This window comes from Branchiostoma floridae, chromosome 18 (genome assembly GCF_000003815.2).
Source record: "Branchiostoma floridae strain S238N-H82 chromosome 18, Bfl_VNyyK, whole genome shotgun sequence".
Taxonomy (NCBI): Eukaryota; Metazoa; Chordata; class Leptocardii; order Amphioxiformes; family Branchiostomatidae; genus Branchiostoma; species Branchiostoma floridae.
This window is the reverse complement of record NC_049996.1, coordinates 14,207,978-14,223,459: the sequence shown is the minus strand read 5'-3', so window position 1 is coordinate 14,223,459 and position 15,482 is coordinate 14,207,978. Positions and strand designations below refer to the sequence as shown.

At 40.8% G+C, this 15,482-nt stretch overlaps 2 protein-coding genes across 2 annotated transcripts in view; both read left to right on the top strand.

The window, feature by feature from the left end:
- LOC118405444 (bone morphogenetic protein 1-like) overlaps window positions 1–12,435 on the top strand; it is a 117,565-nt gene extending 105,130 nt beyond the window's left edge. Inside the window, exons 16-19 of the mRNA XM_035804944.1 lie at window positions 5,542–5,695; window positions 6,343–6,469; window positions 11,344–11,486; window positions 11,920–12,435. Of these exons, the coding sequence (XP_035660837.1) occupies window positions 5,542–5,695; window positions 6,343–6,469; window positions 11,344–11,486; window positions 11,920–12,047 (552 nt within the window). The 3' untranslated portion in view covers window positions 12,048–12,435. The remainder of the gene's footprint in view (window positions 1–5,541; window positions 5,696–6,342; window positions 6,470–11,343; window positions 11,487–11,919) is intronic.
- Window positions 6,963–10,096, top strand: LOC118405860. Its single transcript, XM_035805668.1, has 2 exons — window positions 6,963–8,958; window positions 9,121–10,096. The coding sequence occupies exon 1, from the start codon at window positions 6,987–6,989 to the stop codon at window positions 8,484–8,486; it is 1,500 nt and encodes a 499-aa protein (XP_035661561.1). The 5' UTR covers window positions 6,963–6,986; the 3' UTR covers window positions 8,487–8,958; window positions 9,121–10,096.
- Window positions 12,436–15,482: the final 3,047 nt, after the last annotated feature.

Here is a 15,482-nt window from a genome sequence, read left to right as displayed (position 1 = left end):
TCTTTAAATGTAATGTATAGCAAGCTCATGCAGGCCAGTGAAGATGTGTTGTTGTTAAAATGAAACATAGAATATGTACAAAGGCTTGTGTTTTTGCCACCATTGAATAAACTGAAAAAATAAGAATTACAAATCCCACTAGGACGGAATTTGAAGTAATTTTTATTTCTGATTTCTTTCTTCCAGAGCAAGCTAGGATTACAAACAGGAGTTGCCATGGGCTTTTATTGAAATCTCTAAGCATAGTTACACTGTTGAAAAAGCGTTTCAGGACCAGATTTGCAATGGCCCATGATTTTTTCATTTTTAGTGAATATGTAAAATATACACAATATCAGTTACTGTAACGGATCAGATATTTTTGCGGCCCATATGAAGTGTGTACAATGTACTCTACACAGGCTAATTGATAGTTTTGATAGTTTTAGATATCAATTAGATTATATGCCACACAAGACAAATAATTCATATAATAATATTGTTAGATGCAACAACCACTTTTTTTAAAAACGGTTTACCGTAGTTCTCCAAACAGTGTCATTTGTTACCTTACAAAGGTTAGAGTACTCTACTGTACCTGTATCCATCATGCAAACTCAGTTTTACGGTAAAGAAACATTGCTATTATAAACTTTAACATGATTAATCCAGTCTATAGAGCCGTAATATGGCCAGAAGGGCACCCTGTTTATCAAAGTTTAGCTACATAAAGGCAACATTGTGAAGTAAAGCACTTCGGATATGACACTAGCTATAAGTCTTCAGGTGATGTGAATAGTTGTAACGACCTGGGGCTAAGCTATGGTTTGATAGCATGATTCAAGACGATGGAACTCATTTGTAAAATTTAGGTTAGGTCGTAAGCACAATTCTTGGGTCAAATAATTGGAGCTTCTTTCATTTGCAAGACTTAGTGTCGTATTTCTGGCAGACGTAATGCAATTTGTACTAGTTTTTCACAGTTCATTCTTCTGCTTGTCGGAATAACTTTTGCTGAAGTCATATCTTAAGAGTTTTGTTTTCCAGATATTTTGTTCAGGTTGTCTCTCTTGGTTTGATAACAGGGTTTGCAAGGTCCCAATTTGAAAGCATTGAAATTAACACAATTATAAGGGTATGTTTATAACTGACACAATTCGTTAGTGTAAGAATCCAAGAGTTCTTAAAATTAATAAAATATCATACTTACAAATATTGAATAATTTGGTTTATCTTTTTTCAAATTGTAAACTTAAAAGTTTTCCGGAATTAAACCGGATGTCCCAAATTATACTAGAGCCTGTTCCATTCAGTTCCATTTTGTAGCCAGAGCAGTCTTTTTCCTATATAAGTCTTTTTTTATAACTCATTAATAAAAAAAGCACTTAGCACACTTGTCATGAGAAAGACTATGGGAGTTGAACAACACTCCACTACCGGTTGACTGTCCCCAGCTGTAGTGGCACAAGGGCTTAAATAATAGAAAAGGAGATGGGCACTGCTCCTTTTCACCAATGGATGTGGCAAGGACTTACACTTTTAAAGGAACGAATTGCATTGCCTTTGCGAAAAATATGGATTGAAATGTTTAACATTCTGCTGTCGTTCATATTGATTATGTCAACCTTGACCACAGCTGCTGATAACGGGTATTGTGAAGTATTGATCAGATGGAACTTGGTTCATTTAAGATCAATGCTGCACTTGATAGACCAGTCAGTACCGATTCATAAATAAGTACCAGGATCTCTCTTAAACTTGCTGCTTTCCTGTTCAAAATACCTGTCCTGCATATTCAGGTTCAGGCAGGCACAGTGATCATTGATTTGGAGCTATGCACATATTTCTGAAGACTTATGCCTAACCTGCACCTGTACTGATACTAGATGTATACAGCTACAAGTATGGATTTTCGTCTACCACCTTCATGAAACGTTAAATCTCCTTCAGGTTCTAAGAGCAAAAAATCTGTTTGACAAATTCACACTGTAAGATACATTTCCTGTAGCCTACACATACTTATTGGATTATGGATACCGGAAATGACTTGAGGAAAAATGTTTCAAACTTGAAGGTAGATTAAGTTTCATTATACCGGTACTGTATTTCTTTTTTTTGTGGTGACCACTTCCTGTACATATGAACTTAAAACCACCCGAGTTTCTAATAGTTTCTGAACAGTTGCCAGGTTGAAACTTTAAATTATAGCTTGTAGAACAACATTTGAGGTGTAATTTTTACCACACATTCGTCTTCTTAATGCAAACAAAGTAAAGAGATCATGAGAAGACATATTGTTGCACTTGATAGATGAACTTGGCTTGGAAAATGTATTTGTTTCTTTCTTGAGAAGAACATTTAAGAATTAATGGCCCTATTTGAATGTTGGCTCAAATTCAAGACTACAGTCTACCACCATGACGGTGACCTTTCAGAAAGACATATTGGACATTATGAGTTCAAGTAACTGCTGGAATATTTCTGATATTTTTCATAAAGTGTACTAAACTTTCCAATAAATGACTACCTGTGGGACATACATGTAGCAGACTGAGTCAGATTTCTTTCCTGTAAAATGGCTTTGCTATGTTGCAATTTATCTTACTTGTGGTCAGTAATACCAAGTATGTCTCTTTAAGCCCTTGAACTTGAAGCCCTATTTTGGAGAGGTCACTGTTAAAATAGCAAAAATTAAACCTCAGAGTCTGCGAAAATTTAAAAGAATTTTGGCTGTCTCCAGCTTTAAGTTATTTCTGTCCCACATTTCATTGTTGTTTTCTATGTTGTTTATTTTGTTGTTGTTAGATATGTTTGTCAATTCAAGATTACAAATTGTACATTTTCATCAAATTCATGTTGTTAAGTTCAGATTTTGAGGCTGATGCAGTGAAATTTTTGTCCATTCCAACAAGCAAATTTCCATCCCAGGGCAGAGGGACGGGTCCTGTAGACAGCTTGATGATTTTGAGTAATCTCCAAGCAGATCCTACGGTGCCATGATATAGTATCAAAGCTGGCCAAGGAGTAAAGCCGGCCAAAGGGAGTCAAACGGGCACTATATTGCGCCACCTAGGATCTGCTTGGAGATTAGATTTTGAGCTAGAAAAGTTCTTTTAAACCCAGATTATTACGGACAGACTTAGAAGCCTCCTTAATCACTATAGCGTAGAATGTCTTTAAGGAAAAGATTTAAAGTGAAACGACCGTAATAGACCCTTCTTTCTCCTAATAACATCCTAAATCCAGCGGAGGTAATTACTTCATTACGACGGACAGGAAATAGACATCACTAAATCCATTAGACCCGGCACTTCCTAATTTGGACTAAATTTCTGTTTGCCCAATTTTTGGAGCAGCGAAAAATCAGAGTTTGACAAATTTCAGGGCGCTGTATAAAGGTACATTTCCTGGCCTACACATACTTATTGGATTGGATACCGGAAATAACTTGAGGAAGAAATGTTTCTAACTTAAAGATAGATTAAGTTTCAACGTGCTGTAATTCTGTTTCACTTTTGGGGGGGGGGTAGGGTAACCGCTTCCTAATACTAAAACTGCTGATGTTTTCATCACATTAACTACTGTTACTGTTTGCCACAATAGTGCTATCTTGAATTTAATCATGAATCCATTTTACTCCCGGCAGGGAAATTAAATCATTGCAGACTTACATGCATTTACTGTAGATTCTGGGAAAAGTTGGATATGGATAACTACATGTAGGATTTCATGGTTTAAATACATTAATCTTTTAATGCTGTTGTACTGGGGCTTGAATAACATTCTGGAAAATCTAAGCAAAATGTTGTTTTATTCAATTTAGTACATAAATGTTTCATCTGATAGTATGAGTGTCAGTAAAGATAATTTCTTGGTTCGGTACTTGTTCATAGACTAGTAGAATAGAAGACATTTCCAGACTTTATCACCAATAGTGACCTTACTTTGTGTAACATGGTAAACTTGACTTTGTCGTAAAAAGCTTTCGTCTTCACAACATGGGGCATAGTAACAAGACGGAATATGGAACATTCAATTATGCTATCCATTAACGAGAAAACCCCCAATCTACATAAAAACCAGACATAGCAAATTACTCGGAGTTTCCATTAGGCTGTTGTACCCCCCCTTTTAGTATTTGGGTCAAAGATGTCGGCAGAATTTATTAGGTAATTTTTCGCTGGGTTTTTGGCACCATATTGTTGTTAGGATATGTGCCAAAGGCTGGCCATTTCCGTAATTGGTTGCGGGTAGATTTTACGGCGGGGAGAGACTTAGATAGATGGTGGAATTAAGACGGGAATGGGCCATCCCGGCGTGTAATTTACACCACCGCCCCCGATTAATGGCTGAGAAAATTGTGGCTGCAGCAGAGACAACTTGGCTTTCCTGCTGATTTGGGTGTTTATGGCTTTGGCCTGAGGAACGACAATCCCTGTTTCTGGTGTGTTAGCCCGAACGTACTATTAGTAAAGTTTTCATAGTACAGTTGAAGCCGCATAATTGAACGGCCTATTTGCCAGTGAATTTCATGCTATTATCCGGATGGTGCAATAATGCGAAGTTATCTAGCTGGACCGCACCAGTTTGGGATTTTGGGATTCTGTGCAGTTATCAGAAGTGTGCGTTAATCTGTTGTGCAATTATCTGGCTTCTACTGTACTGTAAATGCAGAAATGTTCGTTGTAGTTTTATGTTCGTGGTTTTTGCTGTAGCCAGTTTACCGCGAACCTAAAACCACTGCGAACTTTTTCCATTATATTATGTGACTACACTCAATCTATGGTGCTTCCGCAAACTTAAAACCACTGTGAACACTCCATTTTCCCGCTGTCGTGAAATTAAATTCCTGCAATCTGAAATGCATTAACAGTATATTACATGTGCAATACACAGTGAGACTGTAGCCATTCTGTAATCAAAGAGGTGATAAAGGACTAGCCTGGTTTCAGTAACAAAGTAATAAAGCATGCTATTTGAACATTACATTGCATTACAAGAAAAGGTTCCAAGCAATATTACTTTGTGAATGTTCCAAGTTGTATTACTCTAAAGGGTTAACATTTCCAGTGAACCCAGTAACCACTGTCATGGTTGATTGTATGCTTTGTTTCATGACACTGACTTTCAGGTAACTTCCTAAAGTTTATACTCTTGTCCTACTTGTCACTTTTTGGCATTTTTAGTTTTACATTCAGGACAGGCTTATCACTGAAGAAGTAATTGATGGGTGTTGAACTGTGGCATTATACGAAATAGAATGATTCTTCTGGTAAAAAAAAGTTGTCGCTGATCCATGCAACAGTGCCACCTTGCAGAAAGAACTGTAACTGCAGAAGATGGACAAGAACTTCAAATCTCTTGATACACAATATTAAAGAGGACAAACTGTAATTCAGTGTAAAGCTCACAAACAAAATCAAAGCTTACCAAGAGGCATAACTTGACATGATAATGGTCACATTGCAAGGTTGGTGAGAAACAGATTACTATAGGTATATGTTAAAAGAAGAGGAAAATTTTTGGATCAGAGTGTTAATGATTTCTTTTTCTATCTCTCAGGGAAACGGCGGTCGATACTGTGGGGACTGGAAACCTCCGCCGTACGTCACCACGGGAAGCGGTTCCATCCAGCTGAGACTCCATGTGACCAGTCAGAACAGTGTGGACTGGCCAGCACTGTCAGTCACATACGCTTCTTACAAAAAGTCAGAGGGTTAGTTTGTAACGGTTATTATTCTATAATGTCACTTGCCAATGGATAGAAAGGTAATGAAATCGACTCTGCAAATGATCTTCTTTTCCGACAAAACCTTATAAAAAGTCATCGGGTTAGTTTGACTATCTTTTCTACATTATGTCACTTTGGAGGAGAGATAACTACAAGTAGATTTGACAGGTCCGAGTTCTTTTCCGACTTGGTACGTGTGAATAAAACCTGTTTACTTGAAAAAACAAACAAGATAATTCCTCTTTTCCAAATCTTCTTTCAAATTGTTTAAGATTCAGTGTTTTCAGTAGAACAGCTTTTCCAAGTTAAATTGAGATTTGATGTTATAGATAGTGCATATTGCAATATGATTTACACATGCACATGGTCATTTCATAACTAAAGGACAAAGCTATATCTGACTCAGTTATCAGGATATAATTTAAAGTTCTTACCTAGCTTGTTACCTAGCTTGTTTCGTGAGTAGAAATGGCAGCATGGAACATCTACATGACACATACATTCAAGATACAAATGTTAAGGAAAATGACAAACCTAAACTTGCCTCAATCTGTTTGGCTTCCAATGAAGCAGGTGGAACAAAAAACTCACAGTGGTCAACTAGATATTCTTTTTTTTTTAATTTCCCCCAGAACGCTGCTACTTCAGACTGATGGACCCCCGCTCAGGCTCCTTCTCCAGCCCAGGGTACCCCAACGGTTATGCAGAGGACATCTCCTGTGTGTGGAAAATCAGTGTGCCCAGGCACCACAGAATAAGGTAGGACTGGAAAATCAGTGTGCCCAGGCACCACAGAATAAGGTAGGACTGGAAAATCAGTGTGCCCAGGCACCACAGAATAAGGTAGGACTGGAAAATCAGTGTGCCCAGGCACCACAGAATAAGGTAGGACTGGAAAATCAGTGTGCCCAGGCACCACAGAATAAGGTAGGAATGGAAAATCAGTGTGCCCAGGCACCACAGAATAAGGTAGGACTGAGTAAAATCAGTGTGCCCAGGCACCACAGAATAAGGTAGGACTGGAAAATCAGTGTGCCCAGGCACCACAGAATAAGGACTAGGACTGGAAAATCAGTGTGCCCGGGCACCACAGAATAAGGTAGGACTGGAAAATTGTGATAGGATGAGCGGACATCCTGTGTAATTGGATGAGAGGCACCCCCACACCTGGGATGGTTTATTCCATGATACCACGTGACTAGATGTGATGCAGTGACTTTTACTCTGCACGTTTTTTCCAAAATCTTCGTCATTTTCGTCACTTTGAGCCGATGTCATGGAATCGGTACGCCCTAAACGGACGGCTAAGCTGCCTGCGAGGCTTCTGGACACGGACATACAAGTCGAAATACAGAAAGTGGCCGAGGAAATAACTTCTCTCCAGTCGTCCTTGACCACCACGCCTGAGGGACAAGGTCGTGCCCGGCCTGTCGTGAGCCCCGCCAGCAGCTTGACAGAAACTCCTGAGGGACAAGATCGTTCCCCAAGCACCGTTCCCCTGGCGGAAGAGGATGCGCTCGAGAAGGAGCGGACGGCACTCCTCGAGGAGATCAGGATTTTGGAGTTGGCCAAGGAAGTGGAGGACCTCCGGAGGAGGAAAGTGCAGTTACAATTTCGGTCGACCGCACGACGGGAATTCAACCCCCCTCCCGCAGAGGCTTCTCCATCGGCGCCAACCGGCCCTGGTCGTGAGGGGCAGGGACTGGCCTGGTCTATCGACGTGGAGTCGGCAAAGGACAAGTCAGCGAAGGACCGGCCTGGTCTGTCTCAGGATCAGGCGGTAACACACGATGCAGCCTCGCCACACGACGTGGCGCGCACTATCCAGGACCTGCGGCGTGACAGCGCGGCGGTCGCAGAGGTTGATCGCATACTGGGCGCCATGAGTCTGCAGCCTGCGCCTGTTCTACCCCTACCCGACCCCGGCAAGCTCAGTCTTCCCGACCCCAGTGTCCAGCCCGTACGGCAAAACCCTGGACTCGGCTTGCCGGCAGCCAACCCCAGCGTGCCGCCCGCACAAACCAACTCTGGCCTCTCCAGCGCGCCGCCAACTGAGCAGCCGGCGAAGCCCAGCCCCAATCCACTGGTCGCACCCAAACCCAGCGTGCAGCCAACCGACCAGAGAGGTAAGCAGAAGTTAACTTCAGGCTTCTTTAGGACGCCACGCTCGTCCTCCCGTATTGAGAAAAACCTGATATGGCCACAAGAGGAATTGCCCGCCTTCTCGAGTGATTCGGGCAAGCTCACCTACCCTGTATTGAATTGGGACCAATTCCTGGCCGGATACATGAAGCTGTTTACTTCTGAATTGTTGGGTTCGGTCGAGTTGCGAGAGAGACTTAAGCTGGTGCAACAGTGTGCTGAGTATAAACTGCGCTATCCATGGGCCCCTGCTATCCGTGATTTTCATGGGGAAGTGTTACGAGCGGTGGAACGTGGCGAGTTTGACTGGGGCGACTCGGGTTACAAGGACCACGTGGAGCACATGTACAGGCTGCATGTACAACCCCACCTGCAGTGCAACACAACACCGAAGACGCAGCGCCCTTCTCAATCGCAGTCCCAACTGCAGGAGACACTGAAATATTGCAAATTATTTCAGTCTCAGTCCTGCCCCCTGTCAGAGATCATTCACGAAGACGAGCAATTTGGGGAAGTACACCACATCTGCGCGAATTGCCTGAATCAGCACAACGACGCCGCGTACGACCACGGCGCATCGGACTGTAACCGGAAAGGTCGTCGTGGCCGGAGTGCGACCGGCAAGCAAGCCTGACCAGATGGGAGGCTGTTTCATATACATTCATGACATTGACTATATTTGGGACGATACTGTTTGTAGCTGTGTGCAGGATGACGTCAGTGTATGTTTACCCCTTGAGGACGTCAGTGTATGTTTAATCCTTGATTCTACGAACATAATAAATGACACTACTTGTAGCATTTGCCCGGAAACACTTGTTCTTGTAAAATTTCTGTGCCATGAAGATGGGATATTGCTGATTTGCGTAGCCCTTACTTTGAGTTCCTATGACTGTTTGTGCACAGAATATTGTCAACAATTGTCTTCAAAATCCTAGGTGTTGCCTTCGTGCACAATAGGTATTACCGGTTGTATGCCGGTGTGTTCACATCGATATTGCTGTGCCATTTAGATGGGATATTGCTGATTTGCGTAGCCCTTACATTGAGTCCTCTATGACTGTTTGTGCACAGAATATTGTCAACAATTGTCTTCAAAACCCTAGGTGTTGCCTTCGTGCACAGTAGGTATTACCGGTTGTATGCCGGTGTTTTCACATCGATATTGCGGTGCCATTTAGATGGCATATTGCTGAATTGCGTAGCCCTTACATTTAGTCCTCTATGGCTGTGCACAGAATATTGTCAAATTGTCTTCAAAACCCTAGGTGTTGCCTTCGTGCACAATAGGTATTACCGGTTGTATGCCGGTGTTTTCACATCGATATTGCTGTGCCATTTAGATGGCATATTGCTGAATTGCGTAGCCCTTACATTGAGTCCTCTATGGCTGTGCACAGAATATTGTCAAATTGTCTTCAAAACCCTAGGTGTTGCCTTCGTGCACAGTAGGTATTACCGGTTGTATGCCACATTACTACTTGTAGCATTTGCCCGGAAACACTTGTACTTCAGAAGACTGCCAATATGCGGCATGATATCGATGATTCTAAACGGAATAGTAGCGAATATATGTTTGTATGCCCTGATATCAGTAGCCTTTGCCCAGAGAGTCTTGTACTTCAGAAGACTTAAAGTGCCGATAATGTTTGTCTTCAAAACCCTAGGTGTTGCCTTCGTGCACAATAGGTATTACCGGTTGTATGCCACATTATTGTACATCAACCATGTTACGCAGCAAGTTTCATCTAGCATTTCTGTAGCCTATGGTACAAGTATGTTATGTATCATGTTATACTGTTGCCTTGGGTTATACTGTATATATCTGCTGGTTTCTTATACTTCTAGGGTGCGGGGGTGCCTCTCTTACGGCTGCACGGGGTGTCCGCTCTTATCGTTCCCTTAGCCCTGGGTGTTGGCGGTTTCCTTCTAGTTTTTGGCGGGTTTTCTTGTACGCATATGAAACGTTAAGCATTAAAACTCACAACTGCCACCCCAGGGCTTCTGTCTTCTATGCTCCAGTTTCAGTAGTTAGGAACGAACTAGACAATTGTGATAGGATGAGCGGACATCCTGTGTAATTGGATGAGAGGCACCCCCACACCTGGGATGGTTTATTCCATGATACCACGTGACTAGATGTGATGCAGTGACTTTTACTCTGCACGTTTTTTCCCCACCCTCCCATCCCAGGGTTTTCTTGTACGCATATGAAACGTTAAGCATTAAAACTCACAACTGCCACCCCAGGGCTTCTGTCTTCTATGCTCCAGTTTCAGTAGTTAGGAACGAACTAGACAATTAGTGTGCCCAGGCACCACAGAATAAGGTACGACTGGAAAATCAGTGTGCCCAGGCACCACAGAATAAGGTAGGACTGGAAAATCAGTGTGCCCAGGCACCACAGAATAAGGTAGGACTGATGGTATCCTGTTGTTTAACAACAATGCCGACTACTCCTTGCCGGCCATGTGGCTCGTAGTAGCCGGAAAACTCTTGTTCTGGACACCTGTTTTCTGTAAGAAACGTGTTGGTCGCCCAAGGCTAACTTTGAAGAAACTGGCCTGCAGGGACTGGAACTTCTCACAGCCATTAAAGACAGACTGTTCTGGAAGAGAAACTTAACTTGCTTCACCTCAAAGGATGATAAATAATGATGATGGTACCCTCATATACATAATGTCTCTGCTGATAAGATGGTGGAGGGACTATTTATTTTGTCATACTATAGCAATAATAATGTTTCCTGTTCAGTGGGATATATATTATCTTGCTATATGTAGACTGTTGACCAGTCAATTCAGCAGTACAAGCAATTTTTGGTATACATGATGTGTTTGTGTGTCAGACTGTGTGTGTATGTTTGTTTGTTTGTGTGTGTGAGACTGTGTGTTTGTTTGTGTGTGGGTTTTTTTTTGTGTGTGTGTGTGTGTGAGACTCTGTGTGAGACTGTGTCTGTGTGTGTCTGTGTGTGACCGTGTTTGTGTGTGTGAGACTGTGTGTGTGTGTGAGACTGTGTGTGTGTGTGACTGTGTGTGTGTGTGAGACTGTGTGTGTGGGTGACTGTGTGTGTGTGTGTGAGACTGTGTTTGCGTGTGTGAGACTCTGTGTGTGTGAGACTGTGTGTGTGTGAGACTCTGTGTGTGTGAGACTCAGTGTGTGTGGGTGAGACTGTGTGTGTGGGTGACTGTGTGTGTGTGTGAGACTGTGTTTGTGTGTGTGAGACTCTGTGTGTGTGTGAGACTGTGTGTGTGTGAGACTATGTGTGTGTGTGACTGTGTACTAAAGGCTCTGTCTCAAAAAAACTATTAGCAACTGCTGTAGCTGGCCAGCATTGTCTAAAGGGCACTACTTAATCAGATTGTTGAGTGACAATGAACACTTGATAAGGATGGTTGCCTGCAATTTCTTAGGATGAGTGTTTCCTACGAAATGTAAGAAGAATTATACATCTACAGGTACCATATATGGACGTGATGTTCTTTTTCTAGGTTGAAGTTCATTGACCTTGACGTGGAGCCTACTGTGGACTGTGAGTATGACTTTGTAGCGGTGCATGATGGGAGACATCGAGGCTCTCCTGTGATTGGTCAGTTCTGCGGACCGGAGCCCCCCAGGGCCATCACCTCCACAGGTGAGGGGAAACATGAAGCTGTTTTGTTTCACATGCTGTTCAGGAGAGCAGCCATCTTGGTTATCTGAAGCAGTTCAACCAATCAGCACTGTTCTATTTTTCTTCAAAATATCTAATTTCTAGAAGAGCATCATGTCTTATATTTTCTGTAACATTTAATGTTAGCAGATGAAAAGAGAGAAGCCATTTGGCCAATCTGTCCTAAGAATTGTGATTTAATGATGTCCTCCTTGCATTAAATGCGTGAAAAAAAGATTTTTTATCTATGTGTATTGTATACATTGTGTATATATGTGCAGAATGAGCCAGAATTCGTCGTATGTTAAATTTGGAAGCTGATATTCAATGTAGTATTTGATAATATGTTGACATAGTTTATTCAAAGTCATGATTTAAAATCATGTTTTCATTTCTTGAATTTTCTGAATTTCAGGGAGACATCTTCTCATCATGTTCCTGACAGACACGAGTAAGAGCGGTCGCGGGTTCCGAGCAGAATACACCACGATACTGAAACACAGGGGCTCACGCTCCCAGAGGTCCAGATATAGCGAATTATGATAGACTGTTGTGTAGAGTGGCTACACTTTTAATTATCATGTAATGTAATATGTATATTGGTATCAAGGCTGGAGCTATAGCATGATCATAAGATTAAGTGATAGGGGTTTAAATTTTTGGCGACGGGTTTGAATTTTGGGGGACGGGTTTGAATTTTTGGCGACGTATCAGGGGATGAATATGAGAATCATATTTGGCGCTGTAAACTGTTGCTATGTCTGAAAGTACACGGATTTCTTGAAAGTTACCTCTAAAAATAGGACACCAAACCAGATAAACAGTTTAGGAATTGATGTGGATAAATCTTTAAAATTATATATGAACATGGTACAATGTACTTGGAAACCACTGCATAACAAACAAAATCATTCTCTTATTATTTTACATCTGAACAGGAGTACTGGTATGTTTTGGGGGGTAAAAGTTGCAGTAGTTGTGGATACTTGGAGTTGGTACTCTTGTAGGCTGATTATCCTATCCAACATTCAATACAATTTGCAATTTTTACATAATGTAGCAATGTAATTAAATGTGCTGATATGTAGAATTTGAAAAGATTTCATGCTGACATGACATGAATATTGAGAAAAGATTTCAAAAATTGTATGTGGCTTTTCCTTAATCTTCTAAAGGTAAAGAATTTTATGATTGCCTACTTATGAAAAATGATATTCAGTAAACAGAGCTAGAATTATTCAGTATTAATGGTTGTGGCAGTATGCTTTTTTTTAAAATTAACATTAAACAATCATTTTAATTCTGCTATAGGCCCAACCTTGCCTTGATATATTGTAACTGGGATGTTAATATTTGTTGACATTATCTATTGTAGGAATTTTAAAGGTTATATGATGTATTACATTTAATATACAGACAATGGTTACATGTATAGTGTAGCTAGGAATACTGATTTTAAGCAGTTGTCTCTACATCTCAAAAGTGTGAAGAATTTTTTTTAATTAGCATAGGAATACAGAAGCATATAATCATATATTACATTTTGTGTACAAATTCAGTTGGTAAGACACTACAAGTTTGTAATGTCTATGGTTATACAATAAGTGAATTTCAATATGTTAATTATCACTTTCTTTTCACTTATTAAGTATATGTTTTGTATCTTTTTTTTCTTTTACCACAGACAATGATAGCAACAATGTGTATATGATTGGTTCATGATTTCTCTACCATTCAGCCTACTTATAGTGGTGGTATATCAGTTGAGATTCTTGTCATAAATATTGTGACTTACTTAGTTCTGTATCATAGATATGAAAAGTAATACTGATTTTTCTGGTTTTAGACAAAGGCCAGAAAATTCAATTGTCATTCCAAGTAAACTTTTAGATACATGAATTATCAGACCCAATTTGTACAATACTGTAAATGCAGAAATGTTCGCGGTGGATTAATGTTCGCGGTTTTCGCGGCCACCACTCCACCGTGAACATTTTTCTAGTATGGTATTAGACTGCAGTCTACGGTGTTACCGCGAACTTAAAACCACTGCGAAAAGTCATTAATTTTCCCGATACCGCGAAATTAAATGCCCGTGAACTTAAATGCATTTACAGTATCTAATGAAGTGATTTGGTGCACCACCATTTTTCTTCATAGACATCTATTCCCTGTTAGTAGGAAAAACAACTCTCAGAAAAAACATAAGGAAAACCTTCACAAAATTTTTTACTATGGTAGTCAAGAACATTTGTCTCCCCCCCCCCCTCCATTCACAGAAAAAAGTTGGAAGCATCTAAGAATAGTGTCACTTCTACTTGGTCAAATTTCCGATTCTGTCTTGAACGTTGTCCATATAGACCAGTGTTTCTGATCTTCTGAATTCCATTTTGCAAAAGAAATGGATAGGAATAATCCTATATTCCATGTTATACATGGAAATACTTATACATAAGAAACCCTTAAAAACCTACCAATGATTCGCAAGGTATGCAGTTACTCAAGCAACTAGATGAAGTTTTTGTCTCAGACAGTTTTTTGTTAGTGGCCATCGCTGACAAAAGACAGCAAATGCTGTCTGAAGAAACATTGACGGTTTCCAAGTTCTATCCTGTTGTTTGAGTGACTGTTAAGGTGGCATCTCACTGCACTTGGGGCACTGTTTTGTTATTTTTGCCGATTTTTACAATTTAGATATTGTGTATTAAATATGTAAAAGTATGACTTAAAAGACAACAAAATACATGAAACGTAAGAAAATTTGTTCTTTATCTCTGAAATTCGTTGAGTCATCTACGAACCCCACAGTGCCACACTGGTGCCCCAAGTGCAGTGAGGCACCTTTATCTTGTTTATCTTATGACCAGGATATCTAAAATTCCCCGACCTTCCAATAATTCTATAGCATTAAGATTCAGTCACTATTCCTAACAATGTGACCTACAGTGAAGCAGTTTTTACAATATGAACTTTTGAATCCGTTTTGTTGCCTCGTCCAAGAGAACTGTTTACTCTATATACCGTACCACTGGTCTCCTTCCGTAGTTTAGCAGGTGTAAATGTACAGTTATTAGTGATGTTCATGTAATAAAGATGGTCTTGTCTTGGATGATCTGGTTGCTTCTTTATTGAATTGTCAATACATGTATCAAACTTAAAGGTAAAATGAAAAATATTCTAAGGCTTCCTTTCACCTTGTACTAATTTGTACAGTAGGCCATTCCCTTTCCTTATTACTGAAGGGCCCTTCCCCACCCTGCACTATCCAGCATAATCCCTTTCCTTAGTACTGAAGGACCTTCCCCACCCTGGACTATCCTGTACTATCCCTTTCCTTAGTACTGAAGGACCATCCCCACCCTGTACTATCCTGTACTATCCCTTTCCATAGTACTGAAGGACCCATCCCCACCCTGGACTATCCTGTACTATCCCTTTCCTTAGTGCTGATGGCCCTTCCCCCACCCTGTACCATCCCTTTCCTTAGTATTGAAGGACACCCCTTACCATAAACCACCACCAATCACCAAGACCACTTGATTTAGTTACTTAAATCACCAAGAACAAGTCACTCTGTCCAAACACAACCAAGACACATTGGCATTGCAGCAGAATATACCCTGGATGAGTGGCTTCTCCCCTTTACCTCAAATCGCTACCAACCACTCAGACCGATTGATTTAATTACTTAAATCACCAAGAACAAGTTTCTCTGTACGAACACAACCAAGGCACAGTGGCATTGCAGCAAATTCGAACATAACGTTACACACCAGAGGCAAAAATGTTTTCGATACATTAAAAATACACCATGGCTGATTGGCCCCTACCCCATTCCCTCAAATCGCCACCTATCACTCAGATTTAATTACTTAAATAATCAAGAACAAGTTTCTCTGTCCGAACACAACCAAGACACGTTGACATTGCAGTAGAATACACCCTGGATGAGTGGCTTCTCCCCTTTACCTCAAAACG

What these genes read in the sequence shown, in the direction of transcription:
- LOC118405860 (XM_035805668.1), top strand. Translation starts at nt 6,987, where the DNA reads ATGGAATCGGTACGCCCTAAACGGACGGCTAAGCTGCCTGCGAGGCTT.